Genomic DNA, 21,073 nt, shown 5'->3' on the forward strand with positions numbered 1-21,073 from the left:
GCTTGACTTAGATTCGCATAAGATGTATCTTAATATATACGCTTTGCGTCACTGTAAAAAATAGAATGCCATGGCCAGGGATACGTACAGGGTGTTAGCCAACACGAAGATAAGAGAATGAACAAATATAAACACTACGGAGTCCTTACTCAAATCAAAGCAGTTTGTACGATACCGCACTGTCAATGTGTACCCAGGGCAGCCTTTATAACATACAATTACTCAATGTAGATTGCATTTTAAGGGTACTTGCATGAAACGTTGATTGCATTTTGAGGGTACTTGCAGAGTGCCACGGTGACGTGCGTCGTGGCCATTGAAGGCATTCTTGCGTGGGATAGTCATGCATGTGCGTATGTACATGTCCTGGGGGACTCCTGCTAAATTGCTACTAAAAAGACTGTCATATCCTTGTCAGCGGTTGGTTCTGGCATAGCCTGTTTGTAAAATCACATTTCTATATCATCCTGCTGTGTTCCTCAGCATGACTGATCGCGGAGGGCTCCTCCTAGCGGCCCTGTGCCTGGTGGTGTCCGGCCTGGGCGCCCTGGCCGCACCGAACGAGCAGTGCTCACAGCCGCCGTCCTGGCAGCTGGACGGTATCGACTTCATGGAGGAAAGTCGCGGAAAAGTCGTCGTTCTACAGATGTCCATAGCCATCTGATCGTTCTGTGTATGGCAGGCGGAGAGGTACGCCAAGTTATCCAACTCTCAAAGTGCTCTTAGACTAGTATATTAAGCAATATACGTACGCGATTAGCCAATAAGAACTTGGACCCCCACTTTGATTGACACCTCTTCAACCAATCACAACCTTTGATAAAAAAATCCACTTATCTCGAAGCGGAGGAGGGGGCAGACTATACAAACTATAATGACCAAAATGTACCACATTTTTCTATGTTTCGTATTGCTCATGTGATACATCAGCAACCGTATTTACTGAATGGAGAATGGGTGTGTTTCAGATTAGAACGCCTGCGACTGGAACTCCAAGCGGATGGTGTCACCGACGTCTCCTTTGGGGTGATCAACGGGAAGGGGTTTATATCCAAGCTGCACCTGCGGGAGTTGGAGGGGAAGGTGAACTTCGGCGTGTACCAGGACACAGCCAGGGCCAACGTCTGGCGGCTGTTGGGTGGCAAGAAGGACGACTTCATCATTTACGACAGGTGAGAACAAGACTCTACACCCTCGTCCAGTCACTAAATTTGCAGTAGCTGAAGAAAGATGTCAGGTGCTGTCTTGTATGATGAGTCGTGTGTATCAGTGTCAATACTTTTTACTGAAGACTATTCAAATCCACAAGTTTACAAGAAATCGGAGACTGAGTGTTTAAAGCTTTGGTGACTGTGTTGGAACTGTGGAGGGGATTGCAGGACGTGATTCAATCCCGGGGTATTACACACAGTCAACCACATCCTGAATGTGCTGTTCATCATAGCCGCCATGTTGGTGGGGTAAAAAGATCCAAGATGGCGAGATAGTTATTTGCTCTTCGCAGCAGTTCTTAAGAGCTAACGTGGCCTATATTTGCATCCACAGGTGCGGACGGTTAGCTAAACACATCCGGATGCCGGAGGCTTACCTGAGGCGTCCTGACGTTGAGGACGCCATCCGGGAGGTGTACGCCGGGGGCCCGTGCGGGTACTGTGCCGCCTACCCGGGCCCGGAGACCACGCCGAGACCAGCCCTCACCACCCCTGCAGCTGGTCTCCTCACGAGTGGTCCCGTCCTCACTATGGCATCAGACATCGGGTCAGGAGATCTGGTGAGGAAAATATATTCCTATAACAATTATTCCATTTCAAAAGATGCATGAAATGAACGGAAGAGCAAATACGTATTTATGATATTTTCAAAGTACTAGTGGAAAGGATCACATGAAGTAAGTACATTGAGTAACAGTAATTTTTTCTTACATTTCTTAAGGATGAGGAGTTCATCTTAAATGTCATGAGTGACGCGGATGTGTCCGACACCCCCCTCCCCACCTCCACCTCCCCACAGAACGGCACGTCTGTAGACAAGGTGACAAAAAGCGTCATGTTTAGGGAACACAACAACACAGAGTCTCAACAGAGGAACATTACACGTCATCATCGTCGTCATCATAATCACCGTCACCGAGGTGACCGTGACCGTAGTCATCAACAAAAGTCACAAGACGAGGACACAGCTAACTAAGTTTTTCCTGAATCGTCTGGATAACACGAACTCCAGCCTCTACTTCTTTCAAATTAAATCCCTATCTGAGCAGGCTACATCAAAAACCAGCTGCAGCTCCCCCGAGACTCCTTTTGCTGAATTTTCTAAACATTTTAAAATCGATGGTAGTAACTGTAAAATGTCTCCGCTCCGGAGGCGTCGCCAAGAAGTAATGTTTGCTTTCGGCAACTGAATCATGGATACAACCACACTTTATTTATTCTCATTCAACCACACCATTTACGAATGTGTAGCTGACTCCATTCTACTTTCTTTCACCCATTGGTCATACATTCTGTAGGTCTTGGGCATTTCTCGGCATTTCCTCTTAGAAAACAATTAATAACGCTTTTCTTCATGACGCTTTAAGGTCTTGATCATGAAGACGTCAGGCTAAAACCTTAACGGGTTGTCTGAGGTTGGAGTCTCTACAAGATTATGAGCGGTCATGAGAAGAGTTTTATTTCATGTCGAAGGGGAAACCTATTACAGCCTAGCTTCTTTATCTTTTATTGAATTAGATTTCCGTCCAAAATATGTTGTTTTTTTAAATAGTTTTGAACTGTTTGTTTCGTCAGTTTGCATGTTTTAGATAGATAACACATAGTTTCAACAGATCTAACACATACTTTCAACAGATTTGTTGAAACTTAAAAAAAATAAGCGAGTTGAAAGATAACTTAACACGTGCTATGTTCAAGGAACAACGATGGACAAATTCGTCATTGTATAGGTGATAAAAATGTTCGCTTTGTGGTACATGTAATAAAATATTTTGCTAGGTTCCTTCCACCCACCAGTCCCTGTCCACATCCGGGTAAACCGTAGAACCATATTTATGACGATCCCCAACAAAACGGGACTTCCCGCCTTGGGGATCCGATGGCATCATGGGAAACTGCCAACACATGCTGTGTATGACGTCATGGACTGGCGAGTGGAAGAAATCTGTCAATAAACCAAGAGTGTGTCCCTGACAATGTTTTTTTTTACTTTATTTTGCTTTCAAATAAATATTTAAATGCTACAGACGTCTTGCGCTGCATTAATTAGGAACAGCCGAAAGTTGACGGACTATCAACTTGTACAAACTTACAAAAACAACTGAAGAGCGGTTACAGTCAATCATATGAACAATGACTTGTCAGTCAAGCGTTTGGTACACATGGATCGAACTATCTTAAAAGTGGGGGCTCAAATTTTTATCTAGCATTAATATTCTATGGTTTTGCGTAAAATGCACACTTTCTAGAAATACAACATCCAGTTCGGTTATGTAATTATTTTGTGTTTACGTTGATTTCAACAAAGCGTACTTAGGCGTATAAAGTGGTACATTTATTAGCATAATAGTCATAATTTTGTCCCCACGTCACAATGGTTGCGTCCATCGGCCGATGCTCAAAGTACAGAGACCAACCATTGCCCGCTCACAAACAGCTCGGGCTTTCGACAGGTAAGCCATGGTATATTTATTAGCCCTCGGTTATAAAAAGGCAGTAACAGAGGATAGCATTTCTTCATTGGTTTCTAAGGAGTAAAACAGAGGTGTTACGTTGGGCCGTCTTTCCGCACGTTTTAAATCATTTTTGCAAGAATCTTATGCACGAAAAAGCGTTGGCTAAACATTGTGATAAAATGCAGGGGTGTAAAATGTACACGATTAGTAGACGTATTGTACACGGTTGGCTCTGTCCTAGTCCGCTTGAAAATCGTACGGCATCAAAATCGAAAAACGGCCTGAGTACGCCGAATGTGACCGGTGAAAAAGCACGGTGTTTTTGTCATGGACCATTTTGCAACATGTTTCTCGACCAACCATTAGCCCCAGTATCAAAAAAGTGCTTTAAATATTCTTATGGTTTGTTGTGTCTTATAGTGATATCATTTCGTTTTTTTCTCGCTTTGAATTGATTTTGGTGCCTGTACCCTCAAGTATCCATTGACGATAGCAACAACCTATAGTAAAGGTTGCGTCATCAAAAAGCAGACAAAACAAAGGGCCAAAGGTCTAAAACCGCACAGGTAGACAGATTAGGTAAATAAGCTGTTTATATAGGTGTGATCTGTGAACTCCTTGTGGCGCCTGTTATTACAAAGACTGTTTGTAGAAGTACAGTTTGTCAATATGTATTTTGCATTGCCAAGCGCACGTCTTCAAAACGTATCGCAAGTTTTATTGAGAAAAAACTTTAAGATGGGGAGGTCATTTGTAATAGTATACGTTACCTATAAAAACTACTACAGTATTAAAAAAAACGTGCATCATTTCACAAATACTAGTATATACGACAAGCCAAGCAACATATACCAATGCAGCGAACAAATTGTTAACTGCCTTGATGTGTTGTGCATACAATGGGGATCAAGTCTCAGTCTTTGTCAAATTTACCAACGTCTCTGAAAGACCATCTGTCAACTCAATACAGACAGCAACATGCATAGAAATTTAAAGTCTTCTACGGTGTTTTCCAGCATGGCTGACCGCGGAGGACTCCTCCTAGCGGCGGCCCTGTGCCTGGTGGTGTCCGGCCTGGGCGCCCTGGCCGCACCGAACGAGCAGTGCTCACAGCCGCCGTCCTGGCAGCTGGACGGGATCAACCACATGGAGGAAAGTCGGGGAAAGGTCACCGTGCTACAGCTGGTGTTCGCCTACTGACCCTTCTGTCGATCGCAGGCCGAGAAGTAAGGAACTTTTTCATAATCTATCTGTATATATCTATTCTATATCTATTCTATTTTTCTACATCTACCATCTTACAAGAAATTGAAGATCTGTCTAGTTGTCTCCAGTTTCACGGAGGTAATACGTAGATCGAAGGCATCACAGTCAGTACCAGGGGCAGGGAAACGCAGTCAGCACCAAGGACAGGGAACACAGTATTAGCGCATTTTAAACTATGTAAAGTGCAACTGAACACTTAATTTATTTATACATTCATTCATTTCTTCGTTCGTTCGTTCGTTCGTTAATGGAAGTAGCAAAATAACTGTTGAAAAAAAAACTTGAGTGTAGCGTCGCCATGTGCTGTAATAGATGTTGGGATAGAGAAAAAAAATAAACTTTGTGCCTCAGATTCGAACGCCTGCGATCGACTCTCCTGGACGAAGGCCTGACCGACATCTCCTACGGGGTGGTGAACGGGGACGGCTACATGTCCAGGCGGTACATCGAGGAGATCAGGAGCCGGGTCAGCTTCACCGTGTACCAGGACAACGCCCTGACGGACGTCTGGGGGCTGTTGGACGGGTCCAAGGATGATTTCATCGTGTACGACAGGTGAGAGCAATGCTGAACACATGGAGTTGTCCCTTCTATGCAAATTAGCTAAGACGATAATTTGAATGGATAGGACCATGTGACCTCACCCCATTAGAGAACACCAACCTCTCTATTGGCTGATCAAAAACTATCGCGCATGTTAGCCTTCGCCGCCATTTTGGTGATGCGGTGGATAGACCCACGATGGCGACCGGGCACTCGGAGCATAAATACGAGCATAAAACCAGTGGTCCTGAGAAAGAGGCTAGCTCTCTCTAAAATCCTAGAGGCGAAAAGCTGGCTTGTTGAGGTGGAGGGAAGTCAATCCTCACACTGTGATTTGCGCTCGTCTTTAACCCACCAACATGGCGGACGCCAAAGGAGCAAAACGACATAGCAAAACGACAGGAAACAACAAATCAGAAAAATACAAAGTGTTCGCATCACTAGAGTGGCTGCATCCCCTTGTGTATGGATATTGGTGTATTATGAAAGATGTTTGTCTCTATACCTAAGACATGAACGTCCGTGTTCACAGGTGTGGGCGGCTAGCTAGACACATCAAGATGCCGCAGGCGAACATGGACAACACAGACGTGGAAGACGCCATCCGGGCGGTGTACGAGGAGAGCCCGTGCGGGCCCTGTGCCACCACGACACCGGTCAGCACCACCCCGGCTCCCACCACCGAGTCCCCGTACTGCGCCCAGCCGCCGGCCTGGCAGCTGGACGGGGTGAACCACATGGAGGACAGCCAGGGGAGCGTCGCCGTCCTGCAGTTCGTCTTCGCTTCCTGACGTTTCTGTCGGTCGCAGGCGGAGAAGTACGTATCTTTCCTTCTCTACAGTGTTTTGTTTTCGGTGTGATTGTTTGTTTGCTTGTGTGCCCGTATTTATTTTAATAAAGAGAAAACGTTGTACCCATAGAATGACAGCAAGGTCCAATTGGAGGCCAAAGTTTAACTATTGCACTTTTTTGTTCTTTTAACGTACGAGGTACGGCGATACCATTAGCAGGAGTGGAAAATGGTAGATTGACTCCAAGGTCCAGTTGCAGGTCAAAATCAAACTATTCCACTTATTTCTCATCAAACGTACGACGTACGGCGATATTGTTGCGGAAAAAACAAACATCTTACGTGCATCGTAAGATGTATGTGGCCAGGGATTTTATACCTTACTAAAAATAATCCTTGTGCTCCAGATCCGAACGCCTGCGATCGACACTCGTAGAGGAGGGCCTGACCGACATCTCCTTCGGAGCGGTCAACAGCCACCTCTACAGCGCCCCGGAGGAGATCGGGGAGATAGAGAGGAGAGTCAGCTTCCCCGTGTACCAAGACACGGCCGAGGACGAGATCTGGAAGCTGTTAGATGCTCGTAAGGATGACTTCATCATTTACGACAGGTGAGAACAACACGCAGTACAGTCACATGAAGTTAGGGGGAAATGATGTAACCGCAGACGACGGGAAGGTCGAATTAGACGTCAGGAAAAATGAGATCAAATTGGAGGTAAAAAATGTCTCGGGAGTATGTGAACTCGTATCATTGATGCAAATTTTACCTTAAACAATCCAAGCCAATTTGCATAGATGGGTTCACTTTAGATTCATCACATTAGAACATTGAGTGTAAATCCTGAATCTAAGCCAAACGACTTGCGCAGTGAAAAATTCAGCGCCACTTTTGAATTCGATATCTGCATACCTAATTTATGTTTTATTGAAGATTTTCTTCTCCGTTTCTATCATGGCGTGCTAACAGGTGTGGGCGGTTAGCTCGACACGTCAGGATGCCACAGGCGAACATGGACAACCCTGACGTGGAGAACATCATCAGGTCCGTGTACTACCAGAGCCCCTGCGGACCCTGTGCCGCCACCCCGCCGCCAGCCCCGCGGGAGACCACGACACCGGTCAGCACCACCCTGGCTCCCACCACCGAGTCCCCGTACTGCGCCCAGCCGCCGGCCTGGCAGCTGGACGGGGTGAACCACATGGAGGACAGCCAGGGGAGCGTCGCCGTCCTGCAGTTCCTCTTCGCTTCCTGACGTTTCTGTCGGTCGCAGGCGGAGAAGTACGTATGGCACTTTCCTTCTGTACAATTTTTTTGTTTTTGGTGTGTTTGTGTTTGTATGCTTGCTTGTTTACTTGTGTGTCCGAAGTTATTTGAATACAGCAAAGAAGAAGGTGGTGTAACCGTAAGGTAATTGGCACCAAGGTCCAATTGGAGATCAAAATTAATCTATTGCACTCATTTCTTCTTAAACGTAAGACGTACGGCGATATCATTGGGTGAAGTGGAATGAAAAATGGTGTGATTGGCTGCAAGCTCCAATTGGAGGTTTGTCAAAATCAAATTACTATTTATTCATTCTCAAACATACAACGTACTGCGATATCATCGGAAAAAACATCGCACGATGTACCTGACCAGGGCTTTAGGCGTTCATTAGATGCCTTCCTAAAACAGAGAAAATCCTTGTACTCCAGATCCGAACGCCTGCGATCGACACTCGTAGAGGAGGGCCTGACCGACATCTCCTTCGGAGCGGTCAACAGCCACCTCTACAGCGCCCCGGAGGAGATCGGGGAGATAGAGAGGAGAGTCAGCTTCCCCGTGTACCAAGACACGGCCGAGGACGAGATCTGGAAGCTGTTAGATGCTCGTAAGGATGACTTCATCATTTACGACAGGTGAGGACAACACTGTTCACTGTTTGGACGCAGTACAGTCACGTGAAGTGAGGGGGGATGATGTAACCGCAGACGACAGGAAGGTCGAATTAGACGTCAGGAAATGAGATCAAACTGGAAGTCAAAAAATGTCTCGGGAGTATGTGAACTCGTATCATTTATGCAAATTTTACCTTAAACAATCCAAGCCAATTTGCATAGATGGGTTCACTTTAGATTCATCATATTAGAACATTGAGTGTAAATCCTGAATCTAAACCAAACGACTTGCGCAGTGAAAAATTCAGCGCCACTTTTGAATTCGATATCTGCATACCTAATTTATGTTTCATTGAGGATTTTCTTCTCTGTTCCTATCATGGCGTGCTAACAGGTGTGGGCGGTTAGCTCGACACGTCAGGATGCCACAGGCGAACATGGACAACCCTGACGTGGAGAACATCATCAGGTCCGTGTACTACCAGAGTCCCTGCGGGCCCTGCGCCACTCCCGGCCTGCCCGTGGGAGAGGAGGACCTCGGGTCGGGCTTTCCGGTGAGCGCACTTCCAGTAATTTTGACCTACTGTACACTAGTACTAGTATGGGGCAATGACGCCAAACAGCTCCCAGAAGGCAGTAAATTTACAAAGCCAATATGTAACATGATACACATGGTAAGTCGACTCATGTGCCTGACGCCACCCCGCCGATGTGCCTAAGTGTAACGCTGTTCCCAAATATATTACCAGTGAAGGGTCTTTTTCCAATTTTTGGCAACACCTCAGAGACGGAGCCTGTTGTACTTGACAGTTACAGAAAGTTTTTTCCCACCGAAAGTTCAAACGTCATCGCATGTCAATGGTGACTCAAGGCACACCCATGTAACTCCAATTACCCCGTCATCTACCTGTGGTGTAATCTACACCCTTCACTTTCAGGTGTAATAAGTAACGTAGTTCAAAGATGCATGTCAATAATGATCTGATTTTCTACTTTCTTCAGGATGAGGAGTTCATCAGTGAGAACGTCACCATCTCCAACTCCTCCTTGCAGAACGGGACGTCTGTAAACAACGTGACACAATACATGTTTACAGAACACAACCACACAGAGGGGAACCGTACACATCATCATCATCATCATCATCACCACCATCATCACCATGAACATCATGGTCACCATGATCACGCTGAAAGTCATGAAGGTCATGAAAGTCACGCTGAAGGTCATGAAAGTCACGCTGACGATCATGAAGGTCATGACAGTCACGCTGAAGGTCATGACAGTCACGCTGATCATGAAGGTCATGACAGCCACGCTGAAGGTCATGACAGTCACGCTGATCATGAAGGTCATGAAAGTCACGCTGAAGGTCATGACAGTCACGCTGATCATGAAGGTCATGACAGTCACGCTGAAGGTCATGACAGCCACGCTGATCACGCTGAAGATCACGAGGGCCACGATCACCCAGATGACCACCGCCATCCAGGCCACCGCGGTCACCATCACGGCCGTGGCCACGGGAGGACCAAGTCCCTGTTCGACCGTCTGAGGAAGAAGCACTCCCGCCACGACGACTCCTTCCCCGCGGACGACTGACGGTTCCACTCCCAGGGGACCTGCAAGAAGCTGCGGAAGCTTGGCATCCCCGACAGCTGATGTTCGCGTTAATGCAACTAGGCGGCGCTGCTGCACGTCTATTTGCATATTCGTAGTTCTCAATGCCTTTGTCTAAGACTTGTACCAGTCTCTATCTTTTCTTCAAGTCATTACAGCAGACAATTGTTAACACGCATGCGCTTCCGCGGGCAACCGTTCACGCGCATGCGGAGTACACCCTCTTGGTGTGTCGGCTGTCAGATCTTGCTCATGAAAACGTCAGACTAAAACCTTCGGGTTGTCTGATGTTGGAGTCTCTACAAGATTAAGGTCACTTATTAAGCGGTGTGTATATCGAGAATGGAAAGGAAAGAGACTGGTACATTGCTCTTTCTACTTTCTGATGATACAAATGGTCGACACCAAAAGATATTCTGTTTGTACCACTATTTGTCGGATAGCGTTAAAATTCATGTTCTGTCAATGTTCATAGCTAAAATAGCATCACAGTTTTCTCATAGATGAAAAAAAATAGCCACCCAAGAATTGGGTTTACAGTAATAAATTTCATATTTCAGTGTGTACCTTTTTTTTATAGTCTAGAGTTGGTAATATAGTAACAGTAAAGCTGAAAAATTGTGATTTTCTTCAGTGACACACACACAAATTTCAATGTATGAATGTAACTTTTTTTGGTTTATCAATGAGAATGATGTTTATGAGGTTCCTTCCACCCACCAGTCCCAGTCCACACCCGGGTGAACCGTAGAACCATATTTATGACGATCCCCAACAAAACGGGACTTCCCGCCTTGGGGATCCGATGGCATCATGGGAAACTACCAACACCTGCGGTGTGTGACGTCATTGACTGGCGAGTGGAAGAAATCTTCCGGTTCAATGAAATCTTGTTGTTGTTGACTTGTTTTTGATGAGAGTGTTCTTGGCAACGATAGATATACATTTCTTGGCTTTTAGGCTTTTTGTCTGGATTTGTTATGAATATAATAATTTTGCCAATATTGAATCACAAAAACACGTTTATATAATCATAGACTTCAGCTTCGAATGTTTCGCTAGTAGTCAAGAATGTAGAACGCGATTCACCCGGGTAGTTTTGGTACAAAAACCGCTAATGGACAAGGACCTTGGTAGAGAACATAGCTTCAAACTGTTTATGTTTGCAATCAACGATCAATTCTTCCCTAAATCAGATTTTGCAGCGAGCGAGCTATTAGCTTAAAAATAGGAAGTACTGACACTTGATCACATTAGTCACGCTCTATTGTTCTGTCCCCTGACCAACTATATACAAGGTATGCTTATGGCCAGCCAGAGTAATACTGTCACGGAAGAAAGCAATGGGGATTTTTGTTTACAAATGACAAAGCCGTTAGTAGCGTGCGCGTCTCTAAAGGAGCGCATCTAAACACACAAATACACGCATATTTTACATTAATACAATTCACACAAATAGCGTGTATTTGCGCTCTTGTTTCCGTACGTCTAGAAAGCAGGTCAGTGGGGTAGCGTTTCGCTTTGGTAATGTTACTTCCCGATACCTGAAACCGCAACGCGGCCCAAAACAACAGGACACGGCGTCGTTGCCATGGCAATGTTGCTGTTGAGTACAATGCGTACCGTTCGGTGGGTCCATCTTACGGACGATTAACGCTTTGAGAGTTATTTTTCCCCAGAAAACCGCCACTTGATATTTTCTAAACATCACCAACTGAATCAACAAAAGCGTTAAGCATGAAAGGCAAATTGTCCGTATTCCCAGAACTCTGAGTCATGTTCCGGTACAATGTACGTTGAAAGTTAACGGAGAGATTCATAGTTAGTGATGCAAGGACCACTCAAGCTCATGATCAGGAGGGACTGTTTCCGTGGAGCCTGATGCTTATACCATACTATCGTCAGCTCCTTGACATTTCTACGGCCCTGGGAGTGTTGCCAGTCCGCCAAGGTTGACTAGTCAGTGTACGACGGGGATTTTTTCGCTCGCGTCTACGGCGGTAACAGTAAGTTCAGTTCATCAGAGAGGCTAGCTGGAAAGACAGGCTATCAGAAAGAGGCCCGAGCTTGACTAGTAGGACTGGAATACGTAAACCTCGAACTCTGAGCCGGCCCGTGAGAAATGGTTACCAGGCTGTTAAACTGAATGTATTTACGTCGAGAGAGACCGAATCATGGACGGTAAGATACCGGTAATGCTAAGTAACTGTGCGGGTGTACAGTACTGTCGGCCTGCCAGGATCGCGAATGTGGGGTGTGGAGACATCCAATGGAAAGGTGAGAGAGAACGGAGTCGGCAAAGGACGCGGACGTCCCCCGCCCGGCGTCTCGGGAGCAAGTCGCACAGGTCCCCGTCAAAGGACAGAGCCCGGTCCGCTCCTCCAAACGCCGACAGATCGCGGAGTTGCAGCCCGGAGAGACCGTGGAAAGGCCCCGGGAGTAAGTACAATTTTTTTCTCTTACAGACAACAAACAATCCCCGAGCTAGCTCTGAATAGGAGAAGACAAACAAGATATAGATATCCCAGTTCAAAATGACGATTTTAGAGTTTCTTGTGACCACCTTTTACTATGCCATCAGGTAATTCGCAAATATTATATTAAGTAGGTGAAGGTAGTCCCATAGTATTTTTGCGGCTGTAGGGACAGTGGGTTAGTCCACACTATCTAGGGCACGGTATTGGAAGGCCGAGCCAATCTTTGTCCTTCCGTTTACCTCCCCAACCGAAGTCATAGTGATCAGGTACGCATTTTACACCCGGGTGGAGAGAGGATAATCGTGCCTTTCCCAGGGACACAACGTCTTGTCAGGAATCGAACTCGTAACCGCTAGGTCCTGTGTATGTCCGCTAGTCTAACCGCTAGGCCATTCGTCGCAAAGTAACTACGAGCAAAATTTGTGTTTTTCAGATGTGATAACTTGATTATCAGAGAGCAGTGAAATGCCCAAATTCGTGTCAGACTCATAAACGTTGTTACCGTTGAACCACGCAGTTCTGCTGGTAACGTAACCTCATGAGGTCTGTCCCACCGTTAGGTTATGTTTGCTATCAAGTCTGAGTCCCGCTAAGGTCGGGTGACCTAGTTTCACCTGTATGTAACACGAGAACATCTATAGTAATCAATCATGCTGGATCATAGTGTTCTCCCGCGGGAAAAACAAACCTTTGTTTGACATAAAGGTATATGTGACAGGGCTTTTGGCCAGGTAACATTCATCGTACATACGACGGAGGTACAACAGCTAGGAACAGTCTTAAGAAAGTTGTGGGAAATTTCAGCTCTATTGTGACGGGAATGGTTAAAGTAGTGTTGTTTTCACCATATTTTCTGTCATATGCCCTTAAAATCCAACGATAGAAAAATAACTGCGTTGAATGTATCCATGTCTCCAAAATGTCATTGCAACAACTTATTAAAGGGGCCCCAAACGATTTCAGGGCAGTAAAACTGGTTTCAAAGTCACTTTGCTAGTCATTTTTAATGGCCTATCCCACAGCATACTGATACGATGCCATGAAAATACTTTGTCCAAATGTCTTCATCTGTTTATGCAATATGTACATAAACAGTTTATAAATAATCTAGTACCTTAATCTGCCAGCGCTATTCAGGTAAGGTCGACTTAGTTCTTCAAATGGACCAAATAACAAAGCAGTAATCTAATTAGATAGACTTCCGTGACGTGTTGTTATCCATGATTGGCAATCAGTCAAAACGATGTTTTCTGTGTCATTCAGACATTCGACACGTAGATACCCACTAACCTAGTTTCCTGACACGATTGTTCTTTCTAACTGACCTGTAACAAAATAGTTGGAACAGAAACACGCAAATTTGACGCGAATTTTTCGCTCAAAAAATTAGTTTCGACAACTTCAACGAGCAACCGTTTTCCGTCAGCGACAGAGCATATTTGCCTCATTTTTGCTATGGGGTAGGGTTGATTCAACTTACTACATTAAAAGAAGAATGACGAATTTCTACTGCCCTGAAGTCGCTTTGGCTTCCTCTAAGTTCGATCACATGTGATCGCTCAGTTGTATGATAGATACTACATCATAGAACAACAAAACCAGAAAAACCAGGTCCACTGTTGACACTACCGAGCTAGCCGTGTTGAACCCGTGTAAGCGACATTTTCACCCCTCTCCTACAAGCTGATATCAATAGTAGGTCATTTCCATACTAATTCTGTACCTTGATCAAAGACTTAAACTGTTGGAAAAATTTTCTTGTAGAACAGTTCGTTCTTCAATCTACACGAAATATTGAGGGCGGTGTTACCATGGTAGTAACGTTAGAAATGTGTGTAAGGTCTCTATCCCTAGCTCAGGCTCCTGTGATACCCTCACACACAAATGATGAATACATGTAACAAGATCGCACACCTTTTGTTATCATTCCCAAGCAGTGGATGTTATAGAAGTTCTTTTTAGGTTGTTCTTTTGTTACTTTCTGTGGATCGGGCGGCCTTGTCCTAAAAACCTTTTAACTGGACACTATACACCACTTATTTGCCAATAAATCTTAGTAAACATGTGTGGCAAATATTGGTAAGAAACGTGCTTTTGCAATGGCTACCCTGAAAATGTTTCTTTTATTGTAACTGAACAATTGTTGCTAATTTTCTTCCAGCAACTACCTAGACTACTGGGACATTATATAAAAAGAAACAATAGGTAAACATTTCTATACTACATGTTATAACTTTGAGAACATCAAGACTTGAAGCATTGTTTGTGCCTGTTCAGTGTCCAGTAGGGTAGTGCGCATGTACATCAGAGGTCGACCAATCACGATGATCGCTCCTATGGATGGCGGCGAGATCAAAGAGAACCAATCAACGCCCAAGAGAAGACTTGAACTTGACTGGGTGTATCCTTTCGTTACAACAACGTCTCTTATTGGTTGTTGGCTTCGCTATGACGGTGTTTATAATGTCACTTTCAAAACATAAAGCTTGTATTATTTATGTGCAGAATATTGTCTGCTTGTTTATTTTATTAAGATAACTGACTGAATACTAATACGCCGTTCAATAATTTCGTCGAACGAAGTTTTTTTTAGTGATTTGTGACTTTCTTTAATCGCGGCTCAGCTATGGTTACAACGGCAGGAGTTGTAGGGCCAACCTACGCCAAATTGCGTCTGGCGAGGTTGTGTACTTCATAGCCGCTGTAGCGGTGCTGTACAGTCCCACAGAGAAGACACAGAGGCACTACATGGGCCATACGGACGACATCACGTGGTGAGTGCATCCAAAAGAGTGAAAATCAAACAACCGTTCTTCAAAAGTTAGCAACCACCAACAAAAATACTTTAAAGAGAAGATTGCGAATAATAGAAATAAGTACTGTTTCAACAAATGACTTCAGAGAAAACAAAATGGAAACTTAGACTGTCGATTGTTTCATTGCTACATCATCTATACCATAGATATGTATTTGTCAAGGGTAAGTGTACTGGTAACATACGATTCGGATATACGAAGTCATCATTGGGTTATATATTTTACGCCTGATTCTAATTAAAGCCTTTTTTATCATCAATTGCGTCCGGCTCCCACAGCCTTGATATTCACCCGGATGGAGTGACTGTCGTCAGTGGGCAAGTGGGAGGACACCGGAGGGACATGGAGGTGAGAATTATTGCACTAATATGATACAGAACACTTATTACAGTTATTCCCTACCATAACTTCGAAGAAAATCCCGATTCCTAACTAAGCACATAGTAAAAGAACCGTAGAAGGGAGTCCGAGCATCACACTTGTAGTGTGCATGTTTTTGTGTTCAGTACCAAGGACAGGGATAACCAAATCCATGGTGATTGTGACCATTTGGGGTCGTCAGTATTCGATTGTAGGGGATTGTTTTTACGTTGTTTACGTTTACGTTTGTCATACGCTACCTTTGCTTTGTATTTTTACCCTATAGCTGCCGCACTATGCAAAGTTGGACCCCTACTTCAATACCCAGTATGACAGAGACAACTGGTACAAGGTAAGGCTTCAGGTTTTTATGGAAAATACCACCTTCAGTGTCTCAATGCATGAAAAACAGCTAGATAATATGCAAATATTTGACGGAATTGCCGTGCTATCGTTGGTTGAACCTTTAATCTCTCCCCCAATAGTCTCGTGTGTGTATCTGGGACTCCAGAACGTTGCACACAATAACAGTCATCGGCGCAGGACAGTTGGCGTTCGGCCCCCGTGCGGTTTCGTTTTCCATTGCAGTGAGTACTTTTTCTATGATACACATACGCAACATGTTTTGGTTCCGCCCAAACACTTTTATGTCATTGAATCGTCTGTAAAATTGACCACGACCTACCGCAAAAATTTCACGGAAAGTTTGACGATCTAGTACGAATTCGTTCGTCGCAATATCATAAAAATACTGACATACTACATCCATGGTAGATATACAAAGGTAGTTATTTGTTTCTCGTTTTGCGAAGGATGGCGGTGCACAACTGGCGATCGCAAATGAGAATGGTAGCGGCACCATGCTTCGGCTCTGGGACTGGAAGAAAAAACACACGATCGCAGAAGCCAAGGTTTTTAACGGGCTTACGAATACTTTTCTGCACGGGTATCTTTTACTTCGGCGGCGTATTTTGCACTGCTCTGCCAATGATTCTATCTCGCCAATTTGATACTGCCTTACAGCCACCAACCATCTGTTTGGGGATTAAAACAATTCACGTAGACTTGAATGTTCCTATTTTTCTGAATAGCTTTTAGTTTAGGAGTTTTTTACTTTCATTACAATTCAAGATTTTTTATTGTTCCTACGTGTTTCCTTCACCACAGGCAACAACAGACCCGCTCTTTTTAACCGCCTTTAACCCAAAGGACAACACTCAACTGGTCACAGCCGGAAAGGGTCACGTAACGTTCTGGACTTTGAAGAAAAACGGCCTTTTATCAAGAAAAAACGGCATATTTGGGGTAATACGATATCTCTAATTTTATCACACTATCCAAGTGACTTTTAACTTCGTCTCTATGTTGATTTCTTCGAGAAATCCTAGTTCAAACCCACCTTAAATATGCGTGAATAGACGAGTGAAAGAACGGAACCTTTCCGCATGCTTTAAGGTGCGTAAAGAATAAACTATGCGCAGTGAATATGCAGTTAAAAGCAACAATATCTGTGTGACACATTTTTCTTATTTTTAGAAATTGAAGCCCAAGTACGTCGAATATATCGCCTTCCTAGAAAATGGTGACGTCATCACGGGAGACTCAAAAGGCAACATATTGATATTCAAGAAAGGTAAAGAGTTATAACTATATGTACTATTTCGTTCACATAGATATCATTTGTATAGAAGTCATATTTCATGTATCTTAAATCTACTCATTGAAAGTGACTTCCGTGGCGGAGTATCAGTTGTATTTTTTTCTTTTATGAAAGATTCTAACCAGGCGGGGCGTACCATTATTGGTGCGCACAAAGAGGGGGTGACAGCACTGTATGTGCGGAGGGACGGGACACTAATGTCAGGGGGAGGTGACAAGAAAATCGTCCTGTGGGACCTTGACCTCCAGAAGCCTCTGAAAATCAGCAAGGTAAATATTCGAAAATATTTTACCAATCCACCGAAGTGTTAACAATGATCGAACTCAAAGTTCAAACAACAAACTATAAACTTGGATCATATGACACTGTGGGCAATGACGCCTCCTGGCGGTATTGTGTGGAATTTCACCTAACGCCTCACAACGAGTAAAACATGTAGACATGAGCAGCATATATCTACCTTGCACGAACAATTGATTCCATTGATCTGTCTCAAGGAATAAACAAAATAGGGAGTGCTTACTTTTATAATTCCGGATGCCTTTTCTTGCAGCTCCCGAAGAAGACAGGTAAAGTCAGATCTATCTGCGTACTTGAGAGTGGAAGCGGCACGGCTGACAGTAACATCTTCGTAGGCACGACGGGCAACTGTCTGTGTGAGGGGAAGATCGGAGAAGACTTCAGGCTGACAACTCAGGTAAAAAAGATGTCCGTACATCAGTAAATAGGGGCAGGGGTCAATGGAATCTACCATGTGCCCCTTGTTACAAGGAATGTCGTAGGCACCGTATTGGGGTGTAGGCAAAGTTATGGAAGTAGAGTAAAGAAATTGAGGGCACAAGGAAAGAATGATGGGGCAAGAAAAGACATGGAAAATTAGAGAAAAAGAGAAAAGGTGTTAAGAAGTATAAAACCATGACGTAAAGAGAGAAATTCGACAGGATTTAAATTTAACTGACATTCTTTCCCGACCAATCCAGGGCCACCACTCGGAGCTACTGATCGTCGCCACCCACCCGTCACAACCCGTGTTCGTCACCACTGATGACGTCAATTGCGTCATCTTGTGGAACGCTTCACTTCGACAAGTTGTTTGGCGAACCACGCTCAAAGTATGAAAATTATTCGTTAATCTTTGTCCTTTAGTTTCAAAGAAATTACTAGTTACATGTACTGTAGATCTTGTACGTTTTAGTCATCAAAAATCTATAGTAAGCTCACCCAGGCCAAGTGAAATCTTGCAAGAATCTAGCGAGAATACGATGTATATCTAGATTCAGATAAATGACTACGTTGGTATTTTTATAGCCTGCCGTTATTTCTCCACAGTATCCCGCTCACTCAGCCGATTTTCATCCACACGGCCAACTCATCGCAGTGGGCTCAACGTGTGGACGGTGCGTAACAAGTTACTAACATTTATGAATTTGCGTGTGTTATGTGGTCAAAATATAATGGGCCTAGAAAGTGGGCATTTGGACAAAGAATACTTGATCAAAACACGTACTTACTTGTAGTACGTGTAGTACTTGCTTGTTATCCCACTAATTTTAACGACTTTTCTCTGCGAAACTAAAGGTGGTTCGTGTTGGACGCCACCACAGGTGACGTCATAATCAAACGAAAACATGCCAGTGAGCAACTGGACTGTCTCAAGTACTCGCCCAACGGGGAGCTCCTCGCAATCGGGTCGCACGATAACTGCATCTATGTTTACACCGTTAGCGACAACGGTCGGGCGTACCAGGTAATTATATAATCTTATAAGTAACTTGATTTCTGTCAGAGTTCAAAAATAAACCGAAATAAACCGCCCACCTCCATCAAACCGTAACAATGCAGAATGGAAAATGTAACTGTTTGACGGACGTGCAGCAACGCACCCTCTCATTGGCTGAACTGCTAACTGTGATGGCCAATCAGGATCAGTCTCTTACCAAGATGTCAGTACGTGAATAGAAATGGCCAGGTACATAGTACCGGTGTTTGTCGTTTTTACATCACTGAAAATGTATGTACCAAATTAAAGATAGTAAGATGGTGTACTCTGAGTCACTAAGTACGTGAAAGAGCAATCTCTCGGTGTTTACAGAAAAGAGGAACGTTACGAGGCCATTCTAGTTACGTCACACACCTGGACTGGGACGTCGGCAGCCGGTTCCTCCAGAGTACATCCGGGGACTACGAGCTGCTGTACTGGGACGTCACCGCATTACGTCATGTTAGCCACGCCTCCAGCATGAGTGACGTCACGTGGGCCACGCAAACCTGCGTGTTTGGATACAGCGTTTTTGGTACGTTGTAGCAAATATTATATTATACACGGAAACGACATATCCATATTCACAAAATGCCATTGTAGAATTGAAAAGTTAAAATTTAATAACGACAGAGACAAATATTTTATTTTCTTTCTTTCTGCAAAAATCGTCAGGTATGTGGCCTGAAGATGCGGATGGTACTGACATTAACGCATGCGCAGCTTCAAACGACCGTACCATGCTGGCGTCATCTGACGACTTCGGCAAAGTCAACCTCTACCGCTACCCGTGTTCCAGTCCTATGGTAAGCATTTGATACTTTTTCGTATGAAAACCGACCAAAATGCTACCTTCTCAGTGACAAAAAGTCCAAAGACATTCACATACTTTCTCAATCTAGTCTACAGGACAAATCTACCCAGGACACAGCAGTCACGTGACGTGTGTGCGGTTCCTGTATGACGACAGCTACCTGCTATCAACAGGTGGTGCTGACTGTGCAGTCTTCCAGTGGAGGGTGGTGGGCAAGGGTGCAAAGCTTGATAAATCCGCCAGAGGACAGTCATCAACAGATAAGGTTGGGGTGAGCTTATACAGTGTATTATATAGGAAAATTTTAGTCATGTACGTTGGAGCTAATAGAGAACGGCTTTGTTCATGAATATACATGTGAAACTTCAATTTAAGATTTTTTTCATAAGATTTTATAATTACAGTAGTGGAGTTGGCTGGAAGCAGCGTTCTTCAATGTTTTGTTGCTTTATTTCAAAGGGCATTTCAAAGCTGACATTCATCAATGACCTTCTTGATGACACACCCAGAAACGGTGAAAATCAGGTAAGCATTTTTTTTTCTAATTTGAAAATATATACAATGATGTAATAGTTCTTTAACGTGCTGGAGATGGGGCTCTCCTCAAACGTTAACATGGAACCTCTGGCTTTATGTCCCATCCAAAAGGATGTCACCAACCAAAGCTAGGTACTCATTTTTAACCAAGTCAAGTAAGAAAATAGGTGTTAAATGCCTTTTCCACGGGCACAAACCTGGGTCCTGCCAGGGATTCGAACCCAGAACCTTCATTTTCATTTTCATTTCAACAACCTTAACCACAAAACCACCTTTCCATCCTCTTATACAGGAAGAAGCATCTTCCGTCCGGGAAACCCTTCTTCACAGCCCTGACAATGAGAAAAACTCTGCCAGGACAAGGCAAAGGAACAACAGCACAAATGAAAGCCATGCAAGTGCTCGTGAGCCAGAAGTCACACCTAAACTCCTGGCCAATGACCAAGCATTGATAGATTACATTTTTGCCATGAACTAACAGAGAATTTCAGAGACAATCCAAGAAAACAAAAGACGACAAGACATTGTGAGACATGAATGTCAGAAACTGCTACCGGGGTATTTGATTGCAAAGAGAACTCAGGGACTTAATTAAATGGTGCTATTTTACTGTAATTTCAAACGAGAGGAAAATTTCCTGAATCGTCGTCAAAATGTAAAATGCTATGTTTACCTTTCAAACGAACATCCTATGGGATATATAATGTGGTAGCACTTTAAACTGGTATATGAATCTTCTATAGATCTCAAGGCTTCTTACCTGTACATTTGGGATTTTTCAGTATATCAAATAGGGCAAGAATGTAAATGAATGTGAGACTTCAGCTATCAGCCTGCTAAGGTAGGCATTTGTCACCAAATGAACAGGTTAAGGGTTTGGGCG

The 21,073-nt window shown here is 44.1% G+C and overlaps 3 protein-coding genes across 4 annotated transcripts; all 3 read left to right on the forward strand.

Annotated features, from left to right (window-relative positions):
- The first annotated feature begins 484 nt into the window (after positions 1-484).
- LOC109478893 (selenoprotein P-like) lies at positions 485-3,177 on the forward strand. Its single transcript, XM_019780703.1, has 4 exons — positions 485-648; positions 969-1,172; positions 1,546-1,771; positions 1,933-3,177. The coding sequence occupies exons 1-4, from the start codon at positions 485-487 to the stop codon at positions 2,185-2,187; spliced, it is 849 nt and encodes a 282-aa protein (XP_019636262.1). The 3' UTR covers positions 2,188-3,177.
- Positions 3,178-3,593: 416 nt separating this feature from the next.
- Positions 3,594-10,654, forward strand: LOC109479044 (histidine-rich glycoprotein-like). The gene is made up of 9 exons (XM_019780889.1): positions 3,594-3,664; positions 4,684-4,893; positions 5,285-5,488; positions 6,009-6,293; positions 6,674-6,877; positions 7,237-7,548; positions 7,965-8,168; positions 8,542-8,701; positions 9,150-10,654. The coding sequence occupies exons 8-9, from the start codon at positions 8,570-8,572 to the stop codon at positions 9,747-9,749; spliced, it is 732 nt and encodes a 243-aa protein (XP_019636448.1). The 5' UTR covers positions 3,594-3,664; positions 4,684-4,893; positions 5,285-5,488; positions 6,009-6,293; positions 6,674-6,877; positions 7,237-7,548; positions 7,965-8,168; positions 8,542-8,569; the 3' UTR covers positions 9,750-10,654.
- Positions 10,655-11,768: 1,114 nt separating this feature from the next.
- On the forward strand, positions 11,769-21,029 carry LOC109479035 (echinoderm microtubule-associated protein-like 2). 2 transcript variants are annotated; one of them, XM_019780873.1, is made up of 19 exons: positions 11,769-12,206; positions 14,522-14,645; positions 14,869-15,018; positions 15,339-15,408; positions 15,707-15,772; positions 15,906-16,007; positions 16,233-16,331; positions 16,588-16,725; positions 16,957-17,053; positions 17,195-17,349; positions 17,634-17,777; positions 18,061-18,192; positions 18,410-18,477; positions 18,659-18,827; positions 19,173-19,374; positions 19,515-19,645; positions 19,742-19,924; positions 20,113-20,178; positions 20,483-21,029. In XM_019780873.1, exons 1-19 carry the CDS (start codon positions 11,942-11,944, stop codon positions 20,666-20,668), a joined length of 2,547 nt encoding a protein of 848 aa, XP_019636432.1. In that variant the 5' UTR covers positions 11,769-11,941; the 3' UTR covers positions 20,669-21,029. The 2 variants fall into 2 exon arrangements, with proteins under 2 accessions (XP_019636432.1, XP_019636433.1); XM_019780874.1 differs by having other exon boundaries at positions 19,742-19,918.
- The last annotated feature ends 44 nt before the right edge of the window (positions 21,030-21,073 follow it).

The sequence above is a fragment of the Branchiostoma belcheri genome, unplaced genomic scaffold (assembly GCF_001625305.1).
Source record: "Branchiostoma belcheri isolate BF01 breed outbred unplaced genomic scaffold, Haploidv18h27 scaffold46, whole genome shotgun sequence".
Classification (NCBI taxonomy): domain Eukaryota; kingdom Metazoa; phylum Chordata; class Leptocardii; order Amphioxiformes; family Branchiostomatidae; genus Branchiostoma; species Branchiostoma belcheri.

Coding starts and splice junctions, on each gene's coding strand:
- LOC109479044 (XM_019780889.1), top strand. CDS start 8,570: ATGCCACAGGCGAACATGGACAACCCTGACGTGGAGAACATCATCAGG. Junction 8,702..9,149: donor ACCTCGGGTCGGGCTTTCCG/GTGAGCGCACTT, acceptor TACTTTCTTCAG/GATGAGGAGTTCATCAGTGA.
- LOC109478893 (XM_019780703.1), top strand. CDS start 485: ATGACTGATCGCGGAGGGCTCCTCCTAGCGGCCCTGTGCCTGGTGGTG. Junction 649..968: donor AAAGTCGTCGTTCTACAGAT/GTCCATAGCCAT, acceptor GGTGTGTTTCAG/ATTAGAACGCCTGCGACTGG. Junction 1,173..1,545: donor GACTTCATCATTTACGACAG/GTGAGAACAAGA, acceptor TTGCATCCACAG/GTGCGGACGGTTAGCTAAAC.
- LOC109479035 (XM_019780873.1), top strand. CDS start 11,942: ATGGACGGTAAGATACCGGTAATGCTAAGTAACTGTGCGGGTGTACAG. Junction 14,646..14,868: donor AGACTTGAACTTGACTGGGT/GTATCCTTTCGT, acceptor ATCGCGGCTCAG/CTATGGTTACAACGGCAGGA. Junction 15,019..15,338: donor CATACGGACGACATCACGTG/GTGAGTGCATCC, acceptor CGGCTCCCACAG/CCTTGATATTCACCCGGATG.